At 41.6% G+C, this 27,245-nt stretch overlaps 1 protein-coding gene across 3 annotated transcripts in view; it reads right to left on the reverse strand.

Annotated features, from left to right (window-relative positions):
- PPP1R13B (protein phosphatase 1 regulatory subunit 13B) overlaps window positions 1-27,041 on the reverse strand; it is a 142,078-nt gene extending 115,037 nt beyond the window's left edge. For 2 of the 3 annotated variants that reach the window (XM_077819459.1, XM_077819457.1), the window contains exon 1: window positions 26,758-27,040. In XM_077819459.1, coding sequence (XP_077675585.1) covers window positions 26,758-26,766 — 9 coding nt within the window. In that variant the 5' untranslated portion in view covers window positions 26,767-27,040. Of the gene's footprint in view, window positions 1-26,757 lie in introns of all 3 variants that reach the window. The other variant, XM_077819458.1, reaches the window with a different exon arrangement.
- Window positions 27,042-27,245: the final 204 nt, after the last annotated feature.

A 27,245-nucleotide genomic window follows, 5' to 3' on the forward strand; every position in this document is an offset into this window, starting at 1 on the left:
AGACCATTTTCTTTATTATCAAGCACTGACATAAGAGAAGTTGACAGCTTAGAAACTTGTTAAAAAAAATTAATAAGTGGTTTGGTAGGCTGTTTTAAGACTGTAGCAAGCCCTTGATCTTGGATATATTGTTTACCGGCTTGAGAAGTATTTAAAAAGTGAAACCAAAGATCCCTTAGAAGTCAAGAGACTGTCTGAAGACAGACCCTTCCTTCTCATACTCCTCGGGTGAGTTGCAAACCACTGGTTAACAACTCTGCTAGAGCATTACAAAAACACTGTAGCTAAATTTTAGTTGAAAGCAGAACAAACATAAAGCATCTGTTTTGTTCTGAGCACTTAAATTTAGCTGACTACTTTTTAACTTCAAAGTGAACTCAGAACTGCTATTTTTAGGCAATTCACATAGGAGAGGGCTGTTATCAGGCAAATGTAAGCTCCTAAAAATCAAAGGAATAAATCCCACCCACTTATAAGCTTCAAGCCATCATAAAATTTCATGGTTAGTCTTTATAAAACATGGTTACAAATTAAAGTTGAGTTTCAGAGCAAATACTATAACAATATAATCCCACCTTTTTTTTAATTACTTTGTCCATTTTCTTACTTTCAGGCTTCAGTCCAATCTTTTCTGGTAGCCAAGATTTTTCTTTTGACTTGTTTATAATACTTTGAAGAACCATTCTTAAAATATTCTTCATGTGCAGAACAGTAAACAATAGTGAACATAAAAAAGTATTTAAATAGGTGATGTATTGCTGAAGTCTAAAATAGTTTCTATGCACCAGCGGCTACACTGAGAATCTGCTTAAATGGATGTCCCTTTGGTCTACTGGCATATTAATACAAGTAATGACGAGCAGTGATAAGATGTTCTAATGAGAGAAGACAGGCCAGGGCTGTGACAGGAACAAGATATAGAGGATCAAGTTTCACCTAATTAGGCAAACTTGCACTAGGAGAGTTCTACCATCTTATTGTGCAATATTCATCTTTGCTTGGGATTATAACAAGTGTTGGCAAAGATTAAGTATTTATGTTAAATCATTACACAAGACTCTTTCCATCCTTGTTAGAAACCCACTAATTTTTTGTTAAAAAGATGCTAAGTTGCCCCAAAGAACATTAAGAATGGCTCTAATGTCAATGTTTAAACATGCTAACAAAGCAGTTGAGAATGAAACCCAGTCTGTTTGCTTAAAACAAAACCCATATACATATACACACACACATACATATACACACACACACACACACACACTTTTCAAGCCCTGTCCATTTCTTGGCAGAAATCTGCCTTCTGTTGGATGTGGGTCAAACAGCTACTGCAATGACTGGTAAGCTCTGTTTATTGCTGCTTCTGCACCTCAGAGGCCAGAGAGTGATCATCACCATCCCACTCCTCAACAGACCCTCTTCTCTACCACACAGGATCCAAAGCTGCAGGAGACTCCACCTATGAACCCAGTTGCAGCTCCCTAAAGGCATCAGAAGAGCTACAGCACATTTTCCAGCCCCTCCATTCCTTTTGTTCTCACACTCGGAGAACCTAATTAAAGGCGGAAAAGAAGAGGCTCTGACAAAGTATCCCCACAAGCAAAAATAGGAGCCACCAGTGGATCTCACATATCACAACCCTCTGACATGCTGAGCTACACATCACCAGTAGCTCCTGAAGTGTGTTCAGGGTGGGAGGGGGTGCCAGGGAGCAGAAGGTATAGCTGATCCAAGCAGTCTCCCTCCCTCCTCAGAAGGAGGCCTTCATGGGTGACAGGTCTATTAAAAACAAAAGAAATTGGGAGGATCACAGACCTCCTTTGAGGGAAACAGAACCATTTAACTTGTTAGAAAATGGGAACATTTTATAGAACTAAAATGTTACCTTTTGATTTTATTTGAAGGAATGGGAAATTTAATTCTCCAAACCCAGGACTGTCACAGACAGCAAATTTAGTTGCCAGTAAAGAAGATTGAGGTTTTTCCAAATAATCCATAATTGAAGAGAACATATTATGTTAAATAGGGGAAACACGGTGCCATCACTACACTACGCATACTTGCTCCATTCTTGGAAACAGGAAACATACTGAAATTTAAGAAACCTTCTCTAAGAGGTATTGTGGATAGAGGCCTTGTCTACATTAGAAGTGTAGATGTGGCATATCCCCACAGAAGGGGTTTTTCCTGCCAGCACAGTAACGTCACATCCCTGAATGAATGACATTACTTATGATAACAGAGGTACTGTTTGCATAGCTGCATTTACACTGGGAGTTTTGCCAGGAGAACTATGTTGGCTAGGTGGCTTCTGGCTTTTTCACATCTCTTACCAACAGTTATGCTCACAAAACCTTGTGATGTAGACTTGGCTGGTGCCTGTGCTCATGCACACACAGGCAAAACTTCACTGATAGGTTTAATTCTAAGTCTGTCAGCTGCTCTTCGGTGTTCTTTTAAAGAAAACCATGAACTAAAATAAACCTTTTTAATTCAGCAAAGAAGGACATCAGAAGGATGAATAGCACCTGTATCTAAGAACTGCTGATTTTACCCAATAAACTATGGAGCATGCCTTTGGGAGGTGCAGGAACGTGTCAAGGGAGGCATAAGCTATTTTTTGGTAGCTAGGGCTCCTGCAAAAGGGCCATCCACAACCAGGTGGCAGAGATAAAAGTAGATGCTGGAGACTGGGCTTGCCTTTCCCTCCCCTGCACCGCTCTTCCCTCACAAGGAGGCAGCCCAGGCTTGGGCTCACCTCTTCCCCTCCAATCCATCACTTTTCATATTGCCACCCTTATTTCTGTGCTGCTGCTGGCACAGCCCAGCCTTCAGAGCTGGGTGGCAATATATGTACTTGTGGGAGGTGGCATAAACAACTACAGACAAAGAAAGGAGAGGGGAGCCTGATTAAATAAATTTGAGAACCGTTGGGTTAAATAATGCAGTAATCAAGAACTGTGCAAGCACAGGGTAGTCTCTTCTACTCTTTCCCAAAACCCTGATCCATAGTTGCACGGCTTCTGAATCAGAGCTCTTGGCCCAAGTCATTTGCCTGTAAGATCTAAAATGATTAATATTGTTCCTAAGTAAGGGATTTTTTTAATAAACACTGGACAGCAGATGAAGAGGGTAGTTAAAGAGGTCCCTGACTGGCTGATTTGTTGAAGTCATCAATAGGGTCCTACTTCAGAGAAGTATCAGGGTACGTAAAGAAGTTATTTTGCATGAATTCCCCCCCTCTTCCCAAAGGGTCAGATTCTGAATTAGTTTTAAGGAGAAGAGACGGGTATATACAACCTACAGCAATAGGTTTTGGGATTTCAACTCTGAATTAGATACAAGCCAGGTAGATGCAAGGTCCAAGAGGCTCATGAGAGTCTCTGAAATAGTGGTCTTGTGAAATAAAGTCCTTAGTGAGCAAAACATTGGGATGGATAACTGCAAGGACAGGACATGCTCTACTTGTTCCATAATCCTAATTAAATGACATAAATCACTGAGAAATACAAATGTGGGCCCTAATCCTGTTGCATTTTAAACAGGCAGAACCTTATGACCCCCTTAGAGTTCCACCAAAACCAACAGGGATAGATGGGAAAAAGAGGAAACAGTAAAAGTATTAAAAAGAAATTTTGAATAGTCACAAGTTAAAATGAGTCAAGAATTATTGAGATAAATGAATACAAACAGACAATGTTTAATAGGCATGGGCTAAAAATGATTACTTGAAGTATGCAATTAAAAACACAAATACACACTGGCAATAAGCAAGAATTAAAAGTTACTTCAAAATAGTGGCAGTTCAAAAAGAAAGAATAGTGAGACCTGTGTAGTACTACCTAGCTAACCCATATTTTTGTTTTTATAACCTTTGCCCCCCAATCACCTTGACTCCTCCTACTGTTTTCATTTCCTTCATCTCATCTTCTTGCATCTCATCTTGCAAACTCTTATGCATATGTTCATATGAGTAAATCTGCACAACACACTTAAAGTTTGCAGGATTAGTGTTTCAGATTGCAATATGAAGATGACAGATCTCCTACTTTTCTTTAAATAACTTTCTTCCACCAAGATGGTTGTTGAATCTGTCCATTCCTCACTCTTACACCCTTGACTCCTTTAACCTCACTCTCCCATCATGAGATCTGGCTTGCCCATTCCTCATCCCTGGGCTCACACCCACATTTCCTCTGCTCCTACTGTGGGAGGTCTGATGGAAATCCTGTGGCCAGCCTGAGTTCCTCCCTTACAAATTCATTACTTTCCTCTTAGTTCTGCCATCTTTCTAGCTAAAGAACTCTACTTCTCCAATTTAACTGAATCCCAGGCCCCACAATCCCAGCCACCTTTGACTCACTTCTCATATCCTGCCTTCTTCCTCCTCTAATTTTTCTCTGAATAGAATCACAAAGGATTTATTTCGAGAAATTTACCTTCCTCCTCCCCTCAGCTTGCCTTTCATTCTCCCCTCCCACGTCACAGATGCAAAAGGTTCTCATCTGCTTTCTTCCACTAACCCCTTAACATGTCACAATGACTCAATTCCATATCCTAACCTGCCTTGTGTCCACTCTCCTCTGCACCCTTACTCTTCCTTAACTTCTCTCTCTCCTCACCCCACCCTATCCCAGCTCTTTCACATCACAATACAGTCATACTTTAGGCTCTCCCAACTTTAAAATCCCACTCTACTCCACTTGTATCTCCAAGTGCCGCCCATCTCCCTTTCACCTTTAAGGTCATTGAATGTGCTATTTACAATTACTGTCTGGAGTTGTAGGAGAGGAAGTCCGTCCTAGACCCTACTGAATCTGGCTTACACTCACTGCACTCAACTGAAACTCCTCTTGCCACATCTCTAATGACCAGTTCCTAGCCAAATCTCAAAAATCGGTACTCCCATCTTCATCCTCCTTGATCTATCAGCCACTTTAACAGTTGACCATGCTGCTCTTCTTGAAATCACATCTACTCCTGGCTTCCATGACTGTCTCCTCCTACTCTAATTGCTCCTTTAGAGTATCCTCCCCATCCCCTTTCCAGCTTTGTGGGTTTTCCACAATCCTCTGTCCTCAGATCCATTCTCTTATCCCTCTACATGTAATCTCATCCACAAACACAAATTCAACTACAATCTCTGTGGAGGATTCCTAGAGCTCTCTTCCCTAGACCTGTCTAATTTTGTCCAAACTCAGCCTGTCTCTCTGCCATCTCCTTGTGGATGTTTAATTGTCAGCTCAAGCTTAACAGTTAAAAACTGAGCTCTGTAACGGACTGGGTCATAGCCAGTCTGACCTAGCCATCACAGCTGGGCCCAGGTATGCAAGAGCCAGTTCCCATAAGCAAGAGTCAGGCTGGAATTAGAGACCAGAGATCACAGGCAGTACCAGGCTAGATTCAGGGAGCAGGAATCAGGGAGAGTAAATGCTATTAATATTAGTAGGGCCCAGTTATTCTTGGATGTACTAGACAGGTTTCTTCAAGTTGACACTGAACCAACAGAAGGTGATAACATTTTAGACTTGGTTTTAGTAAGTAATGAGGATACCATAGAAGAGCTGGTCATAGGAAATAACTTGGATTGAGTGATCTCGAATTGATTCAGTTGGAATTAAATGGAAGGATAATCAAAACCAGGTCATCAGCTATGGGTTTTTATTTCAAAAAACAGATGTTGGGAAATTAAAGGGAATTAAAATAGTCATCATTTGAACTGAAGAGCTCAAAGACTTAAATGAGAAGGCTTGGAATTTCTTTAAATCAACCTCACCAAAAAAAAAAAAAAAAAAAAGCACAGCTATCTGAAATTTGGATCCCAAGAAAGAGTGGGGAGAGGACTTGTAGGGAAAGGCTCCAGACCCAGCTGGATTAATAACCACCCCCAAAAGGTTATTAGGAGTAAGCCAAGAGCCTGCAGGGAATAGAAAAAAGGGATTGATCAGCAAAGAAAGCTACATCATGAAGGTTAGAAAAACGTAGGAATAAAATGAAGAATCTAAAAGTCAAGCCAAATTAGCTTTTGCCAAGGAAATTAAAAAAGGTATTTTAGTTATATAAATAAAAAGAAGAAAGGATAAAGGTGGGCTGCTATGCAGTCTGGATTGGAAGGAGATTAAAGATCATATACGTATGGCCCAAAAACTAAATGAATACTTTGCCTCAGATTTCAGTAACAAGAATATGGAACTTGTGCTCGAAGGCAGTACAGCTAGAAATGGAAAATTACCACATCTGAGATGGAAAAGCTTGAAGAGTTTAAGGAACTCAAATTGGGGGAAGGGGAGAGGAGTGTCCAGATAATTTCCATCCCAGCATGCTGAAAGAACTGGAACACAAGATTGCTAATCCAGTAGCTAGGATTTTTAATAAATCTGTCTAGTCAGGGGTAGTACCATATGACTGGAGAATATCATACTTGTATTTAAGAAAGGAAAAAGTGATCTGGGCAGTTACAGATTTGTTAATCTGATCAATACTATGCAAGGTTTTAAAACAAAATGTGAAGTAAAGAACAATTAAATTAGAGGTAAATGGCAATGCAACGGGAGTTCAAAGGTAGATTGTGCCAGACTAACCAGATTTCCTTCTTTGAGAAAACAACTGAATTTTTCAATAAGGGAAGTGCAGTAGCTCTAATCTATTAGGACTTCAGTAAAGCACTTGGCACTGTACAACATGGGAAATTAGTCTAATTAGGGAAGATGGAGATCAGTACAAGCATCTTAAGGGGAGACAGCAATGGGTTGTGCTGCAAGGTTATCTAACTGCAGAGAGGTTACTAGTAGAGTTCCTCAAAGATCTGTCTTGGGACCAATCTTATTCAACATTTTTGTTATTGACCTTAGCATAAGAAGTAGGTGGGTTTGCTAATGCTACAAAGTTGGAAGACATTGTCAGTACAGAGGAGGATCAGAATATTATACAAGAAGATCTGGATGACCTTGAAGACTGAAGAAATGGGATGAAATTCAATAGTACAAAGTGAAAGTTCATGCACTCAAGGTCTAATAAGACTTCGTAACAAGCTAGGGGCTCATCAACTGGAAGTAAGTGACAAAGGAGGAGAGACCCGAGTATGTGGGTCATTCATAGGGGGACTACAGCCATCAAAGTGATGCAGCTGTGAAGACGACAAATGCGATCCTGTATAAGGCAAGGCATTTCCAGTAGCAATAAAGTAATATTAATGCCATTATCTGAAGACCTTCATTTGGAATACTGTGCATAATTCTGGTTATTCATGTTCAAGAAAGATTAATTTAAAACTGGAACAAGTGCAGAGAAGAGCTACAAGGATGATCAGAAAATGGTGGGCCTATCCTATGAGAGGAAACCTTAAGAGCTTGGCTAAAGAAGAGCTAATGAAGGGACATGATTGCAGGGTGGATAAAAAACTATTTTTTAAAAAAAAAATTGATTTTTTTGATAAATGCTTCCCCTCCCTCAAAAAGCAATCTAAAGATATCTCATCATGGAATAGGGATTATAAAGTCTAATTCTATAGTATGAGACAATATATTCATGTAATGTTTAAGAAAAGTTTTGTAAATGAGTTCTAGTAGTTCATGGATTAGGAACCCAATCTTACAGGGTGCCACAGGCTTCTGTATAGATTTAAGGTAATCTTTCTACCCACCCAATGGGACTCAGTGCTCAGTCTAGAAGATACCATCAGAGAGGCTTAGTTTTGCAGTTCTCAAACTGTGGATTTGTGTCTCCAGAGATAACATGCTTCTTAACAGCAAAAATGTTTGTAAATATACATACATAGAGGTGAGAGACAGACCTCAACCCTATTGTCCCTTTGCAAATTTGTGTACACAGAGTCAATCCCTTACCTCACTCTAAAAGTGCAAAGTTTCTAAAAGTTCAATGAACAGAAAATTGTTGGGGGTGGATTAGATTTGGACAAGGAGAAGAAGTCTGGAGATAAATGAGAGAAGAGAGGGACACGCAGTAGAAACTAAAGTGAAACTCTTTGAGCAGCATATTCCAGAAGTCTTGAGGTCTTTCTGAGTGTAACCCTTAATTGATTTGAGATCTACCTAGAAGGGAAAACCTATAATGGTAGCAGCCCATAAAGGGAGACCCATTTGGGAACAGTTTAATGAAGTTCCTCTACCTGTGGTTAAGACAGGCACATGTGCAAAATGCAAACAGTACAATAAAGAAATGCAAGGCCTGGCTGCCCAAATGAAACATCATGAGAAGAGTTCCTTCTTAGGAGGAAGCTGTGTTGAAGATGATGAAAGGAACATGTCTGAACATACAGGATCTTCAGGTTGGTAAACTTTTTTATTTCATACTTTAAGGACTGCCTGTCTACCTTCTGGACTAGTCTTGAAATCTCATGTTTGAGCAAAAAAACTATAGTACTATCATTTTAGATGCAGTTGATAAAAAATAAATAGCTGAAATAGGCAGATCTTCCTTTTACTATATCACCTTTAAAGTAGTTCTGAATAATAGTAGTCAGTGAATGCAATGAGTAATACTAAATGAACAGTATGCTAATAAATTAAATAACTGCATTGACTTATTTTGTTTAGGAGAATCCATCCTCATCCTATAGGATTCTGAAGGCTATCCACCCTCAAGATCACTATCATTTTCTATAGTTTTGGAGTTATCTGCCAAGGATAGTGATATGTTATGGAAGTATTTTGCAATTTCAACCACCACCACTTTGCAGCAGCTGCTCTAAAAAAAGTGGGTGGAACCAAACTAACTTCCACAAGACCTGTGATGGAACTCAGTGGACTGTTTTGAGCACTATATCAAGAACTGGCCTAATCTGATGACAGTTTGTGAACAAAATAGTGAAAAAACAGATGGCACCAGAACAGCCAAACTTCTCAACATTGGGCTTAAGAGAAATGTTGAACACATGCTGAGTACCCTGAAGCCTATTTCTGTAGCCTTGAACAAAATGCAGCAAAATAGCTGTTTTATTGCCGATGCTGTTAAATTGGGAAGAAACTGAGTGAGATCTTAAATATGCAATGACAGTTAAATTACAAGCATTTAAAAAAAAATAAAACACAAATCGGACAAGTACTATCTACAGCTCATTTTCTTGCAATGATTCTCAATACTCGGAACCAGGGTGTGACAAGTTTCAATCGGTCCACCGAGCCCCTAGGGGGCAATGGAGAGCTATGGTCCCATGGGCAGGCCTTAGTCACACCTTTTGGGTGCTGGGGAATTAGCGGAAAGGGAGCGCCGGCACAAGTCAGCAGCGCGCCCCTCAGCCAGGGGAGTGCCGGGGTAGGGGAACGCAGGCCCACCCAACTCCACTGTGTTCCAGCCCAGGGCCCTGACAGTGGCGGGAGGCGAAGGTCCTGCTGCTGGGTCAGCGGGGGGCCATCCATGCCTCGCTGACCAAATACCCCTACAACACACAGTGCAGTTCTGCCCAAGGGCTAATTCCTACCCGGTCTCTCAAGCGGGCCTCTCTGGTCCCTCCAGCTCATTCGGGTATTCAGCTGCTGACAGCTCCAGCTCCCCGTCTATGTCGGGCTCATGCTGGCCTGGGTTACAGTCTGGCTCCTCCAGGTCCTCTGGGTACTCAGCGGCTGGCAGTCCTGGTTGCCACAGGCCTTCCTCCCGGTCAGGTTCCTTGTGGCCCAGGGCCTCCCTGGGTAGGCAGCAGGGTCTGGAGGGAGCAGCCTGTGTCTGTCTCCCTCCCTGGTGCTTCTCTCACTAGGCAAAGGGCCCCGCCCTTTGTACTTCCTGTCCCACCCCTCCCCTCCCCAGGATTGGCGTAAGCTTGGTCTGGCCCTGCCCACTTAGGCTGAGAGGGTGGCTCTTTACCCTCTGGTTCAGAGGAAGCCACCCTGGCTCCCTACACAGGGTCAAACCTGATCGGCTGAAGAAGAGGAGTTGGCTATGACCTGGACATCCAACAATCATCCCTCCATAATATCAACTAGAATAAACTTCAGAGCTAAGGGTGAACCATTCACGAAATGTGTTTGCTGATGATGTTTTAAAGAAAGTCACACCAGTGAACTGGTGAATCCAAGTGCTTAAGTGACTTCCAGAGACTGTTGAAGTGATAATCTCACTTTTAACAGCAGTAGCTTCTTCTGCTGGTGTAGAAAGAATATTTTCTTCCTTTGGACTAATTCCAAACTGAGAAATCATTTGGGACCTGAAAAAGCAGGAAAGCTCATTTTTCTTTTCCAGATTATGAACCAACAGGAAAGTGAAGGTGAAGATGACCAAGTTAGCTGCAGAAGCCAATATTTTAAGTTTCTCATGTTGACATAGCTGAAATATTTTTAAAAAAATCAAATCATTTAATTTAGTTAAAAATAACTTGAATAAAAACAAACCTGATTTTAAAAAACTTGAATGTTTAAATTCAAAAATTCATGCTTGTTTTGGAAAATATGTTTGCTGAAGGAAAAAAATCCAGAACACACAACATTGTTTTAGTTAACTAAAACAATTTAAAATGTCTGTCTGGTAATGTTCTCCTCCTAATACTACATTGCAAGAAAAATCCTCCAAATATTAATGAATTAACCTGTTGAATTGGAGATAGTTCACCTCCCACTCCCAATGACTTCGTAAGTATCTGCTTCATTTACCAAAGGTAAATGAAATAAAAAATCATTCATTTTCTGATACAGCTGTAAAACTAAAATCAGAAAAGTTTTTATAATAAATCATTCTAAAAATGAAACCTACATCTTGGAGTTGTGAAGAATATGTATTAAGTTTACAACAAACAAGAATGCACTTTTATGTAGAAAACTATGATTGCATAGAGTCTTCCTGACTAGTGACTTATATCAATTTGATTTAAATCAAATCCACCCTGTCATGAAGAAAACCCTTCAGAGCATGATCAGAAAGGACTCCAGGAGGATCCAGACGCAGACCAGTGGAGGAACTGAAGCCGAGATAGGAAGTGGCCCAGGGAGCAAGTACGGGAGCACCAGCCCCCTGACCACACAACTGAATTGTCATAGGGCCCTTGGGCAGAACCCAGTGGAGCCGAGCGGGCCAAGGTTTCCCTACCCCCAGCAATTTACTCATCACTGGGTGACATGGCTGTTGACTATCACCACTGGGCAGTGTTGCCAGGTCCAGACTTCAGCCTTGACAGTTATACAAAACTAAGTTATATCTTTCACAATTGCAAGAATTTCACTATAGAGAGACCTCATTAAAGCCACTTCCAGCTCAAAAATGGTTACCTGCCATTATTACAAACAGCTAAGATTACTATAACTGAAGAAAATTAAGTGTAACCTTCACACCTTCTGGGTGGGGTGCTGTGTCCCATCTAGTGGCACAGAGACCACTTAGAGAGAGTTAAATGAGTCTGCTCCACAGCCCTGGCTAACAGTCAGCTGGCTTTTAGCTCAAACAGTAGAGGCTCATGCACTAAGCTACAGAAGTCCCTGGTTCGATCCCACCCGCTGACAAGCAGGGTCTGTCAGCATTACATAAGCACAGAGATAAAAGTTATATTTAAATATAAGTTACCTGTCACTTTAAATGCTACTCCTTTACAATAAGCCAACAATACTCCAATTGTGGGTTGTGACCCCAAAGTGGGACACAAGTTTGTTTTAAAAGGGTCACCAGGGTTGCCTGTGGCCAAAGCCTGAGCAACTTGCTTCATGGGGCCATCCATGGCATGGGGCCCCAGGCAACTGCCCTGCTTGCCACTCCTGAACACCAGTCCTGACAGAGCACTGGGGTCATATAGTAATTTTTGTTGTCAGAAGGGGGTCATAGTGCAATGAACTACAACTGCCACCCATCCTCATGTAGGTTCACTTTACAATAAAAAGAGTGGTGGACTGCGATTCCCTGTTCCCCCTACATAGATAATCAAAACAGTGAATCAAAGGGTCTACCACTTGAAATAAAAACAAAAAACAACCACACAAGCAAATACAATTACCACCTGTCAAGGTTCCTTCCCCACTCTGAACTCTGGGGTACAGATGTGGGGACCTGCATGAAAACCTCCTAAATTTACTTTTACCAGCTTAGATTAAAGCTTCCCCAAGGTACAAACTATTTTACCTTGGATTTTCGCTGCCACCAAACGTCTAACCAGTATTATTATTAGGAAAGAGTCCATTTGTAAACGTCTTTCCCCCCAAAAAATCCTCCCAAATGTTACCTCCCCCCTTCTGGGGAAGGTTTGATAAAAATCCTCACCAATTTGCATAGGTGACCACAGACCCAAACCCTTGGATCTTAAGAACAATGAAAAAGCATTCAGTTTCTGAAAAGAAGGATTTTAATAGAAGTAAAAGAATCATCTCTGTAAAATCAGGATGGTAAATACCTTACAGGGTAATTACATCCAAAACATAGAGAATCCCTCTAAGCAAAACTTTACATTACAAAAAGGCACAAAAACTGGAATATCCATTCCATTTTTTGTTATTTCCTGTGGTGGTATGAAGCCACCATAGCACACCAGGGTTGGTTTGCAGGTGGAAGCTCTGTCCTCAAACATATGGGCGTAGCTTTTCTAGAGTGTAGACAGTGGCGTAACATTCTTTTTCACTAATTCTTTGACCAGTTGCTTTCCCTCTCAGAAAGTTTTTTACTGAGAAACACTACAGGGTGGAATTCTTGATCTGGTCCTTCCTGCATTAAAACTGCTCCCACACCACGCTCAGACGCTTCTGTGGTTACTAGGAACGGTTTGTCAAAGTCTGGGGCCCTTAGTACAGGGTCAAACATGAGTGTTGCTTTAAGCTGGTTAAAGGCCTTCTGACACTCTTCGGTCCACTGAAAGGCATTTGGCTGTTTCTTTGTGGTTAGGTCTGTCAGTGGGGAGCTGATTTGGCTGTATTGTGGTACAAATCACCTGTAATAACCGGCCAAGCCTAAGAAGGGTTGAACCTGTTTCTTTGACCTTGGGACAGGCCACTTTTGGATAGCATCCACTTTGGCCTGTAGGGGGTTGATAGTTCCTTGACCCACCTGGTGTCCAAGGTAAGTCACTCTGTTTAGGCCTATTTGACATTTCTTAGCCTTAACAGTTAGTCCTGCCTCACTTATGAGCTTGAGGACTTTTTGTAGATGTTCCAGGTATTCTGCCCAGGAATCCAAAAATATGGCCACATCGTCAAGGTAGGTGATTGCACATTCTCCTAATCCCACTAGGAGACCATCTACAAGTCTTTGGAAAGTGGCAGGTGCACTCTGCAGCCAGAAAGGGAGTACATTAAATTCATACAGTCTGACATGGGTGGTGAAGGCTGACCTTTCTTTGGCAGATTCATCTAGCAGTACCTGCCAGTACCCCTTGGTTAATTAAGTCCAAGGTAGAGATGAACAGGTCCCCATGTCTGTACCCTAGAGTTCAGAGTGGGGAAGGAACCTTGACATGGTGGCAGAAGTGGGGATTTTAAAGGTGTTTACCCCTCCCTTTATATTTATGACACCACCCATCCTCACTTTTTAGTTTATTGTAAAGGTGTAGCATTTCAATTGACAAGATTCAAATATCACCCTCACATGAGTAAACTGACAAGTCAATTTACACCTTTCTTAAATATATTCTGCTTCAATGAAAAAAAATTCATGCCTTATTACACCATAACAGTTGCAAACCCAATACTCCAAATAGGATATGATCTCTGATGACATTTGGCTTTTACAGTCAGAGCAAACAAACTTAAGGTAATCCAAATTATTTCTTCCCCTTAGGTGTCTTAATTATGTTCAAACAAATTTAATTATATAGACAGACACTTTTTACATGAACAGATATCCTACCCAGCATACTTTAAGAGTTTTTGTTATTAAACCACCTCCCCCCAGTGATTTTAGAAAGACAGACTGTTTGAGTGGCTATGGTCTAAAACAATACTAGTACCAACATACTATTACATGAAGGGACATACTGACTTGGTATGAATGTACTGAACATCTTTCGAAGCATGGCAGAGAGGATAAGAGAAGAAACTGTTTTCTTACCCTCCCCTCAACCCAAAGTCCAAGGGGCCCACTGCAACAGTTCAATCATACTCTACCTACATCCCTGAACTTGGGTGAAGAGAAGAGGGGGGCCCCTGAGGCCCTGCCATATGAAGAGATGCCTTTTTTTTTAAGGCACTCAGAAAAAGCTTTCAAAAGGCCCTCCTCTCTTTCTTGCTTCTGAAAAGACAGCAAGTACCTGCACACCTCATAAAAAAAAAATTCTAGATTTTGTGGCAAAAACACTCTACATTCTTCAGCACTCCAGTGTAGCAGATGGAAGCTTCTTTGACAGCTCCAGGCAAGAATTTATTTAAAATTTCAGTAATGCCAAGAAAGGAGCCCCAGTCATGTCCACAGCCCCAAACATAGGAAGACTGAATAATTACTACTTGCCTCCTCATTTAATTTGATGTTAAATTTAATTTAGCTTACATTGCCTGTAAATTCTCTTTTTTAATAGGCTACAGAAATGTGTACTGTAATACATAAAACTGTACTATAGTAAGAAGTCAGGTGAAGCTGGACATTTTGGCAGTTGAGGCTTCTGGCATCTGCAAAAGTCGTTTTAGCATTGACATGTTATCCAAGTATTAAAATTAAAGTGAAATAGTTGGTGTTGACACCAAAAATGTAAATCACTACATTTCAAAGTTAGACTCCCATTCCATGCAGGGATGAATGGGGCAATTAACACTTCAGAGTCTGCACTAGTTTAAATTTAATTCATGTGACATTAGTACTGTCACGTTTACAAAGCACTTGGGTACTACAGTGATCAGCAACAATATACACTCCTGGAGGAATTCTGTGCCACTGCGCAATGCAGAATTTCACAAAATTCCCTGTTCCCCCTGCAGAATTTCCGGACGCCATTAGGGGCCACTGGACTCTACAGAGCCCAGCTTGCAGTGAGCAGAGAACCCAGCCTGGAGGGACTGGAGGCTGCATTCTTTGATCCTCATTTTCCCAGGGACAGGAGAGGGTTTGGGAGAGAGAGCCAGCTCTCGCAAAGGGTAAGGAAGGGTAGGGCTGCATCACACTATGTCCCCTGGCAGGACAGGGAAGAAATTTGGGGGAGTAAAGGTTCCCAGGGTGCTGGTGTCTGGGCCAGGGGCTCTAGGAGGAGAGGGGTGCTGGTGTCTGCCACAGAGCCCCCTCCAGCAGTCCATTACTGGAACTGGGTTGTTGTAGGAGTTTTTTTTTAATTCTCTACTCCTGGGGGAATCTTTTTTGCTCATCTGTATTGTTGACAGGTATTTTGAAACAATCACTCCAGTTTCAATTGTAATTTGTGTTATTTTGACAAATAAAATATACAGAATTTTAAAATATTGTGTGCAGAATTTAATTTTTTGGTGCAGAATTCCCCCAGAAGTGAATATAAAAAACTCTAAGAAACAGATTGTTTGGATGGTTTTCTTTGCAACCACATGGGCTAGAAACTTGCTGGTTTTAAAATGAAAGCATGGATTCTTACGTACACTTTTACAGTTCACCAGTAGCATAATTTGCTGAAGAATATACTAGATTTTGGTGTTAGGAAAGAAGGAAGGAAGTTGGGCTAAAAAACAAAAATAGGTAAGGTCTCTAAGCAGTCACTCCTCATGCTTGTACTTAAAAATGTAACTTCCAAAGAAGAGAGACATTGGATTTGTCCTTGTGTGTTTCTTTATGCTGTATTAAAGAGACCTGAATGTTGTTTTCGGTTTTTTAGAACATTTTATTCTACTTGGAGTTATTTTTACATTAGAGATTTAAGTCTTCTAGCCTAAACAAGACATGAAGCCCTTATCTGCATGTTAGACAATTTAACACCTAATATATACAGTAACAAATATTAGATTATTAGTAAAAAATTAGATTCTACATCCTGGTTAGCCAAGAGGATATTGGAAAGCTTTATAATATTGTTTTTTTCTAGGGTAGAGATGACCCTTAATGACTGGAAAATTAGTGAAATTGTGACATCACAAGACATACATAAATAAAATTTAGTTGTTAAGAGGGAAAGAAACCACCTAACAATTTAAAATTAATGTGTTTGTTTTTTGTTAGGACCTGTTTAACTTCATAACTAAGATTTTGAAAAGACTATGCATTTGTTAAAGATTTAATGCCATTGCTCATTCAATTAAGACCACGTCTTCATTATGGAGCCTATAGTAGGATAGCTATGGCACTGTAGCTATGCCAGTATAACCCTGAATTGTGATGGAAGGGGTTTTTCCTGTCACTGTCAGACCACTACCTTCCTGACCGATGCTAGCTAGGTCATCTGAAGCATTCATCCATCAATCTAGCTATGTCTACAACCAGGGTAAGGTCAGTATAGCTACAGCAATCAGAGGGTATAGATTTTTCACATCCCTGAGCATCATGGCTATGTCAACCTAATTTAAGTGCAGGCCAGTTCTGAGCATGTAATGCCTCAGACCAAGCTACTTTACACTTCTGTGGCTTGTTGGAGAACCACTGAAGATCAGATTTTACATTCCTAGTATATAAGAAAAAAACAGTGAAAATATTTAACTACTTTTTAGGCCTTTCATATATACATAAGTTTATATTTTTAAGTTAGAAAACCATGACAGTTAGTGGCCAGTTTGGCCTCCAGCCTACATTAGATCATTTTAGGGCTGCTATAGCTTAAGGCGCTATTGTAGCATTTGTTGGGAAACATCAAATCACAAGTCACACTTGGCCTACACTAGGAAAGAAGGACATAGAGCTAGTTTGGCTGGCTCTATGCCAACGAAGAATTCCCTAGTGCTGATGGAATCTCCACCTGCCCTCATATGGCAGCTTTTAGATCCCTTTTTGCCAAAGGAGGAACCATGGATCAGGCCCTAAGTTCTTCCCTTCTTTCAAGATAGGAGAAAAATAGTAAGTTGCAGAATAAAGCAGGTAAGCTACAGCATTAAAAAAAATTTAGAAGAAGACAGCTAACACAAATAGAACATGCTGTCATGTCAAGTGAGATGGTGTCTGTTTTAACAAACAGTCTATGGGTGTGGCTTTAAAATAATTAAATTGATTCGGACATGATTGAAGAGCACAGAGTAGGTCTCCCACTACAAATCTTTCACACGCCAAAGAATCTGATTCAAACATCTTCTCCAAAACTTAGACAATTGTGGACAAAAAAGTAGTAATCCTGCAGACATGCTGAAATATTCAGAGCTGCATGCAGAGATGCTTTCTTTAGACAATATTAAAAGATACAGTGAACACTAATCAAAGTATCTTATCTAATCTTCAAAAATACACAATCCAGTTGGTTTTGAGCCCTAATGCTAGTTAACACACTAGTTAGTCTACAGAACATATTAAACAGCCTGTGAAATAAAAAACAAGCACTGGTAACCATAGAGAAGGAGGGAGTTTTAAATGCCTTCATAAGGCACAAATAAATATCAGGCTTCACTTATTTGCCTGTTATTAGTGCCAGTGGCTTGTCATTTTTAAAATACAATATAAAAATTAACTATTTGACTGAAAGTTATCTACCTATTTGAATACTAATTGGTATCTGAAGGAGTCTGAAACATGATGCTTTCATATTTTATGACTAAGACTAAAGATTTGAAACATCCATAAACTAACTGTTAGCCTCTTGGGTATGTGAAGGATGGTTGCCACAAGTGGATCCTGGTGGTCTATTTTACAAACAAATCATGACCGTTTCCATCTTGGGTGGTCCAATCCACATGTTGAAGCACAGTATTATTGGTTAAATTCATATGCATCATAACCACACAAGTCAGAGATGTTTATTTCCCATGCTACCCACCACACTGCATGTCTTTGCCAGATCCTGAGTCATCACTGCCACTCTTCCAAAGACCCAGGTTATCAAAACAATGTTCTCTCCCCATCCTCAGTCAACCCCTTAAAGATTGGTTAAATTTCTCCCTTATTCTTGAAGAATTAAAATTTAGCTTCTTGCAACAAGTCTATTCATGTATTCAAACATAGAAGAATGAGACTTTATATATTTGCTTTCATCTTCTCAACAGTATTACAAATCTAGGTGCTTCATGTATTATAAAATTGATTTCTTTTATTCAATAAGAAACCTAAAAACTGCACATTTTAATTAAAATATAGATTAAAATTCAAGTTCTGCCCACTAACTCTACCACTACAAAATTATGGCAATATCCCAGGATGTAACTGAAATCTACAAAACCTAGTCTTCATGTACTGATACCATTGCTTTATTTACTTGGCTCAATCATTTTCTTTTTGAGCTGGGTAATGTCAAATTAATTTTCTGTAGCCTATTTCCTAACATTGCTTCTGAAGTAAATCTTTTCAGAACCTAAAGTTTGGCTGAACAGGATTATACTGGAGATCTATTTATGGTAAATTGTGTGTTTAAAGAATTAAAAGGTCTCCCCATACTTTTTGTAAAACAGTCTGCAGGAAACCTAAGATTTCATTACAAAATGAAAAGGAGTATTTGTGGCACTGTAGAGACTAACCAATTTATTTGAGCAGGAGCTTTCGTGAGCTACAGCTCACTTCATCGGATGCATACCATGGAAACTGCAGAAGACATTATATACACACAGAGAATATGAAACAATACCTCCTCCCACCCCACTGTCCTGCTGGTAATAGCTTATCTAAAGTGATCATCAAGTTGGGCCATTTCCAGCACAAATCCAGGTTCTCACCCTCTGCCCCCCCCCCCCCCCACACACACACAAACTCACTCTCATGCCCACCTTGATTATCATACACATTGTGAAGAGAGTTGTCACTTTGGATGGGCTATTACTAGCAGGAGAGTGAGTTTGTGTGGGGGTGGGGCGGAGGGTGAGAAAACCTGGATTTGTGCTGGAAATGGCCCAACTTGATCATCACGTTAGATAAGCTATTACCAGCAGGACAGTGGGGTGGGAGGAGGTATTGTTTCATGGTCTCTGTGTGTATATAATGTCTTCTGCAGTTTCCATAGTATCCGATGAAGTGAGCTGTAGCTCACAAAAGCTCCTGCTCAAATAAATTGGTTAGTCTCTACGGTGCCACAAGTACTCCTGTTCTTTTTGCAAATACAGACTAACACGGCTGTTACTCTGAAACCTGTCATTAAAAAATGAAGGCTTCATTTGTAAATGTATTCTTCAGAATGCAAATTGAAGAAACATTACCTTAAAGTAGACATTAGGGACAGGAATCAGTAAACCAACATATATACATGTCTCTTAGTTCAAAGTTAATATCCCCTCACACAGACACCGCAGTCTGTTGCCCAACTGAATGGCACAAAGTGAAAGCAGTACGCTCTTACTTTTATTTCCACCTCTTAAGAGCTAGCCTAAAGAACACTATGTCTACACTCCAAAAAAATATCCACAGCAGCAAGTCTCAGAAGCTGGAGTCAACTGACCTGGGCTCACAATCCAATGCTAAAAATAGAGTGCAGATATAGGGGTTCAGGCTGGAGCCTGGTCTCTGAGACATAGCTCAAAAGCCAGCAATGGGGGTGAATCAGTTGATCCAGGCTCTTAAAGGCATGTTTACATTACAATCTTAAGTGGGCCTAAGCTAGGTCGACCTACAGCCACCGCAGGAATTAACGTGGTGGCTGTAGATGTCCACACTAACCTCCTTCTGTTGGTGGTGCACATCCTCACCAGGAGTACTTCCACTGACTGAAGAGGGGCAGTGCGGGGGGCTGAGAGCCAGGACTCTCAGCCCCATGCAGCTCCCTACTAGGAACCCAGCTGGCCCCAAGGCTTCTTGCCTTCCTGTTCCCAGCTGGGGGAAGCTGCCCAGGGCTTCTCACCTCCAGCAGGGAGATCCACACCCAGAGTCCAGCTGACATGCTCTCGGTGGGGAACCAAGAACCAGACCAGCAGGAGGTGGACAGCTGGGCTCTGAGCCAGGAGCCTCAGTGCAGCTGGGCTCCCTGCTGGCAGCCAAGAGCTGGGACTTGGGGGGAGAGAAGGGGGGGGCACAGTAGGGAGCCCATGGAGAAGCCCAAGCTAGCAGCCTGGGTGGCAATCTGGCTTGGAGCAGAGACCTGGTGCCAGGGTTTCTTGTCAACTTCACTGCTCCAGCCTAGCCATGAAGTTGACTTACATCAGCTGTTGGCTGTCTTGTAACGCAGTGCCCTATCTACACCAACACAAGCCCTATGTCTGTTGTGGAGGTGGAGTTATGATGTTGGTGTAGTAGGGCACTTACATTAGCAGGAGCAAGGCTATAGTGTGTACACTGACATATATCGACATAAGCTGCCTTATGTCAACCTAACTGTGTAGTGTAGGCCAGGTCTTGGACTTGCTGACTCAGGTCTTTTTTGCAGTCTGAAACATACCCATAGTGGAATCAAGAGGATGGGGAAGAACAACAAGAACAGGCATAAATCAGGATGAATGCAGTACTGCCAACTCCAAGCGTTCAAACTGAAACTGAATTTACGAATGTCAAGTTGACATATGTACCTCTACAACTAGAATACAGAACAGTTGACCTTGCTGAGTAAAAGGAAGTCTAAATCAAGTGTATATTTATTCTGATTTAAATTAGGGTCAAGCCATGCCCACATTTGACTTCTTGGAAAATATAAATTTAAAAAAATTAAATGTTGTCTGCACCTTTATGACAGTGTACGCTTCTCAGCATTCATCTGAAAGCCAACTTTCTATATATAAAAAGAAGTCCTGCAGGCACTTAATACAGAAGTAGACTCCTTTGGGAAATTTTATTTAAAAACAGTTCCGTTATATATGCAGTAAAGATTTTTTTGTTCTTGTTGTTGTTTAAAAAAAAACGAACAAACATACATTAGGGCTCCAGACTGCGACTGACTCAAACTTCATATACTTAGCCACCACGCATTTTGGAAAAGGGATATAATTTCAAGTACTACCATACTAAGCTGCAAAACACAAAGGAACAAAAACCACAAACACTAAGTAACTGATTAGCCCTCACAAAAAAAAAAAAAAAAACACAACTGAAAAGGCATCTTAACTTTAGATCCAAAGTTAAGGTTTCATCCTAACCACCACAGGATTCTATCCAGACAAAGACAGCTGAAGCCTTCCAGACCACAAGACTACAGATACTGGCTATCAGCAGGCCAACCTATCCAAGATAAAAATCAACACCTAGGCCAAAGTTCCACAGAACAAAATAGATTTCCCCCATCTTCTTCAAGCAACTCCTAAAATTCATCTCAATGAACCCCATGCATCACAACAACATCTTTCTTCCATGTCTCTCTACTAAAGGTGCACAGCCCACAAGTATTCATTCCCAAGCCATAGAGATGAAATCCACATCCCTGCATAAGATGTGGAAGTGAGAACCTACCAACAACTACCTAGAAATCAAATGGTATATTGGAGGAATACTTTATGTCTGTTGCCGAGCTCTACTGTAGCAGCTCCTCCCCAACCACATCTCCTCTTGTGCAGGAAAGAAAGACACTGGTGAGTCGAAAGGGAAAAGGGCTGATAGTAATCTGCAAGGTCAGGTCACTTTGAAGCCATCAAAGGGAATATGCAATTAAAGCACTTCTCCTTGAAGATGTCTTCCCCAGTTAACTCTGTCCCCCGACCTCACAAACCTTCAGTTCTAGGTTTCACAGTAACAGCCATGTTAGTCTGTATTCACAAAAAGAAAAGGAGTACTTGTGGCACCTTAGAGACTAACCAATTTATTTGAGCATAAGCTTCCGTGAGCTACAGCTCACTTCAATGTAATAATGATAGACTAAGAATTATACAGTTGCTGATGGAGCAGAAGGGGTGATGGAAAAGAAAAGTAGCCTCCTCAAAACTGGTTATGGTCAATGCAATTGCGTTGCCAGGAGTACCCACAGCACTTTTGGAAGTCAACATTCATAATGGCTATTTTAACCTGTAAAGAGCCACATTAAGTTAGATGACGAAAAGGTATCAGTTACTGGTTTTGTACATTTTGCCTTACCACTAAGAACAATCAAATCAGACAAAAATCAAAGATGTTTTTACTTCTTTTGGTGAAAGTAGGTCAGTGATATCAACCGTTTATAAAAAATGGACATGTATGTCTTGATTAAAGTACTTTGGGATGGGGACTACAGTCTGCAGAATCACTGACTTTTTGTATTCATCATCCATATTTCTAGCTGGAGACCCAAAAGTTTACCATTTTTGCTCCTGCATAATATTTCCCAGCTGAGCAAAACTGGCAAACTGCATGGTGTTCTGTCCATTTCTCATTAGTAGGGTAGATTAAAATTTTATTTGAGTTATACTAAGTGTGACAGGGTCAGGCCAGATGGCTATAGGAGAGTGCTAGAAGGTAGATACATTAGCCCCAGATTCAGCAGGTTCCTTCTCCCCAAGTAAGATAATGGGCTGTTTCAGAACCATCAGGAAGTTGCTGGAACCAACTAAGGCAGGCAGGCTGGCTAATTAGAACACCTGGTTTAAAGAGGACCTCACTTCAATAGTAAAGAGCATGCGAGGAGCTGGGAGCAAGAGGCGCACAAGGAGTTGAGAGTGAGAAGCTGTACTGCTGGAGGACTGAGTATAAGTATCATCAGGAGGAAGGTCCTGCGGTGAGGATAAAGGAGGTGTTGGGAGGAGGCCATGGGGAAGTAGTCCAGGGAGTTGTAGCTGTCATGCAGCTGTTACATTGTAAGGAGAGTGATCACTTTAGATAAGCTATTACCAGCAGGAGAGTGGGGTGGGGGGAGAGAAAACCTTTTGTAGTGATAAACACCCATTTTTTCATGGTTTGTGTGTATAAAAAGATCTTCTGTACTTTCTACAGTATGCATCTGTGGAAGTGAGCTGTAGCTCACGAAAGCTTATGCTCAAATAAATTGGTTAGTCTCTAAGGTGCCACAAGTACTCCTTTTCTTTTTGCGAATACAGACTAACACAGCTGCAACTCTGAAACCTGTAGACAGCTGTGATCCATAAGGCCCTGGGCTGGAACCCAGAGTAGAGGGTGGGCCTGGGTTTCTTCCCCCCACCCCATCTTCCTATTTGATACAAGAGGAGTTGACCTGGAGTGTGGGTCCCACCAGAGGGTAAGGTCCCTGGCCTGTCCCCTGACCCACTAGGTGATCAGCAGAGACTACGGGGATTGTTCTCCTCCCCTTCCCCATGCTTGCCAGTGATTAGGTTAGGTGAATGAAAGGCAGGTTTGAGCCACTAGCAAAAGTGGCCAAACTGAGGGCTGCCATGAATCTGAGGCGAGCAAATCTGCCAATAAAGCGCAGGACCCACCAAGGCAGAGGAGGAACTTTGTCACATAAGGTTTATTTTTTAAAAGAAGATTTAAAATTAAATATGAATTTAACACAACATATTAAAGGTGTCAAGGCCTAAAATGATCTCTCAAGCGATATAAATATGTTCAATCAAGGAGCCTATCAAAAATTTTGAGTTAAAGACATCAGAGGAAAATACCTAGCGTGAGGTCAAGCTTTACAAATATGGCACAATTGATCATGCATTGTATTAAGGGCTTGCTTTAATAAAATAAATTTTATATGCTGTTGCGTTTAATTAAATTCCAGTTACCATCTTAATGCAGTTTAACACATCACGAGCAAAAAATTATCTAGTAAATAATATAGTATTTACCATTTTCTAACATACTAAAAATGTACAATTAATAAGAACCTGGAAATATTAAGCTACATAATTGCTTAAGTAAATATACACAGTTACGGCATAACCAGTGTAAAGGCTCTAGTTGTAAAAATCAACTTCTTGTAACTGTTAGATCAACAATTGGGAATGCACCTTTCTTTAGAAAATAACTAAAATATGAATGGAAAAGTTGATAACAGATTTATAACCAAGGCTTTTTACTTGGTGATTTAAATAATTTAAAATCACCTTGATTTAAATCAATCCACTCTGCACCATTACTACAGGGAATTCAACCACCCAGGACCACAGGAAGCACCAACTGAACAGTTACTCTTGTATTCCACCAAGATGTGGCAGAGTAAGGAAGAAGAGTTTCGAAGGAGGAGAGAAAAGGTGTGCAAATGGCAAGAAGATCCTTATTGGTAAAACCTCTTTCTGGAGAGGATATCCTCCCTCTTCCCTTTGTGTGTGGGAGTGGGGGAGGAGAAGCATGGAGGGAAGGTAGAAAGGAATCATGCTTCCCCATCAAGTTGAGACATTTAGGAATTAAGGATGAAATCCAGTTTCAACCCATTAGCTGTCAAGTTTACCATTCAATTCCTGGATATCTGATCCCTGAGTCAACAGAACAGATGGATACAGATTTCAATTATTTCTAAACTTTTCTATTTACCTTGTTAAAACATACTGGCTAAACAGCTGTTAACCACAGAGTGTAGGTCTGGCAATATGTAAAGTGTCTTGCAAACATGTTTTTGTTCACTAATTATTCAAAAGCTATTTCATGAAGGAGAAATCTTTCATTAATTTGTTTAGGAGCTACCTCATACAATAAATTAGGGCATTATCCTTTCACTCCTGAAAATCTGGGCTCAAAACCTATTTTGAGTCACAAGTGAAACCAAGTCTAGTCCCATTCCAGTCCCCCAGATCATCTGCTCACAAAACTAGATCACTACACAGAGAGAATTTGGTATTTGACATTTTTGTAGAGGTCCAAAAGTAGAATATCCAGGATAAACTAGATCAGGATTGAGGTGCACTCTCAAAAAGTTATTCAAGTACACATATGTGCTACATTATGGCAGATTCAAGTGAGTGTTATTTATTAATTTCATTACCACAGGATTCACTCAATTCTTCAGAAAGGAAAACAAATCAAATATTTCAGAATTTGGATTTAGTAACTTCTAGTTTTCAAAACTGAAATAGCTGTTGTAAGGGAATTTTTTGTATTAAAAGACATCAATACTAAAATACTTTGAAGTAAGTTTCAGAAACATAAAAAAGAGTTACCTCAAGACTACCACAAGCAACTGCAATATTTAAAACTAGCCTGGAGTGAATACAAAACATTCAGACTAATCAAATGGCCTAGAAAGAGTCCAAACACTTCACTTCTGAAGTGAAGTTCTCCCAGTCTAAAAATCATATGCTAACAGGAGGCAATGGCAAACAAGTATATTTAAATCAGAGATTTCCATGACCTATAGTTTACATGTTATCTTTTCTGAAGCATAAAAGCTGATAAAATTACCAGTCATTTTTTCCCTCCACTCTCTAAAACTGCACAAGATCCATAGGTTTATGGACTACAAATCAATTATTCTTATTGTCCCTGTTTTACAAGAATTTTTTTTAATCTTAATGGAATCCTTTTGTATTTGGTAGCTGAAAACTAGATGAAAAAATAATTTAAAAATATCTCATGGTAACCACCACCTTGTACTGGTCAAAATGAAAATTTAGATCTAATTTACTCTTAGTTTCTGAATTTCCTCTCAAGCTTGAACAGAAATAGTTTTAACTCAATTTCACTTCCATATTCTCACTGACAAGCAGCCTGCTGCAGTGTTCTGGCTACAGGGTGGAGGAATTTTAAACTTAAAAATACATTTCAATTCCAATTAAAAAAAACAGATCAAAATAAGACACCCAATATGAACTTTTTAGAAGCTAGTTTTTAATAACCCAAATTTGAACTTGAAATCAGATGAATATGGCTGTGTTACTCAAGTTTCAAGACAGGTTTCAGAGTAACAGCCCTGTTAGTCTATATCCACAAAAAGAAAAAGGAGGACTTGTGGCACCTTAGAGACTAACAAATTTATTTGAGCACAAGCTTTTGTGAGCCACAGCTCACTTCATCGGATGCGTTAGTCTCTAAGGTGCCACAAGTCCTCCTTTTCTTTTTTCAAGTCTCAAGAGTTAGCCACAAACCTAATACCGGCATCAAGCACAACTCTCTCCTGGCCACTGCACCAAACCCACACGCAATCTCCACTCTTATGTTGTGAGAGAGGCAAATTAATTTGTTTATTTAACTTTTAAAAATAAAAAAAAAAGTTAAATAATCTCCACACTGAAGTTGCAAGAAGCAGAGAAAGGAGACACGGGAGAGATATCCTGCCATCCTGAGGTGGAGAGGCTGAAGATATAGCTGCTCCATGGACTCCTCCTATCAGGAAAGCGCATGAAGCCGCTTGAGAAAGGACCAAAGATGTACCTCCTACCCGAGAGAGCTCTTATTAACCCTTCTTCACACGTGGCCGATGAAAATGTGTTTAAAGAAAAACAAACAAGGCTTCACGACAAAAAAAATCCAGCCCACGCTGTAACCGCTGAGGAACCACAGGGCTCGAACCTGCTCCCCACGGATCAGCAGGAAACTAATGTACCACAGAAGCACGAGTGGTCTCCAGAGCGCGGAGACCTGCCATGCAGTGCGGCGCGCGAAAGCCACAGGGTCCTTGGCCCGTCACGCGCAGGGCTGGCTGTCAGACGCGCGGCCCCAAGGAGGCTGAGCAGCCCCTCTGCCCGCAGGACAAACGGACAGGGACAGACGAGGCTGCCGCCTTGCTCTGAGAGAAATCTCCTCAGCCAGGCAAAGATGGGGGGGGGGGTGACATGGGGCCCCACGCCCACCCCGGGCACGGGGCATTTCAGCCCGCACCGGGGGTGTAATTGACTGGGTCCCCCTCCCCCACCACGAAGTGGCCTACACACAACAGAGACCGAAGAGGGGGGCTGTGGTGCCGAGCGCCTTTCCCAGCCTCACCGCCTGGCTGGCCATGCCCGGCCAAGGAAATGAGCACGGACTCGGCTACGAGGGAGGAGGAGCGCAGCCGCCCTCAGCGCGGGATCGGGGCGCCCTGGACGAAGCGGGTCTCGCACTCACCGGCATCATCTCCGGAGCGGTTCCTCAGCCTCCGTCGCTCCCAGCCTCCTTAGCTGCCGCGCGGGCTGCTTCCCTCACCGGCCAGGGGAAGCGGAGACCGTGGCCGCAGCGACGAGAGGCGCCTCTCGCTTCCCCACAGGCCTCGCTTCCCGGTGGCTGCTGCCCACAGTCGGGGAGAGGGCGAGGGCGGCGGCGGCCGGGCTCCCCAGCCCCTCGCTTCAGCGCTTCCTGCTCCGCGTTCCCTGCCGCTCCGCCAGGCCAGGGGTTAAACGACAGCGCCGCCTCCCCATTGGCCGGGACGGAACGCCTCGATCGAGGAGGGGGATGGGGCGGAGGGGGGGGGGTAAAAGGCATGCGCGCGCACACACAGACGCGCGCGCGGGGGGGGGCTTTAGCCCACGTGACACCAGCAGCGCGCGCGCGCTCTCTCTCTCTCTCTCTCTCTCTCTCGCTGTGCTAGTGTTGTTATTATCCGCCCCCAAGCGGGG

The sequence above is a fragment of the Eretmochelys imbricata genome, chromosome 6, assembly GCF_965152235.1.
Source record: "Eretmochelys imbricata isolate rEreImb1 chromosome 6, rEreImb1.hap1, whole genome shotgun sequence".
NCBI classification, from domain to species: domain Eukaryota; kingdom Metazoa; phylum Chordata; order Testudines; family Cheloniidae; genus Eretmochelys; species Eretmochelys imbricata.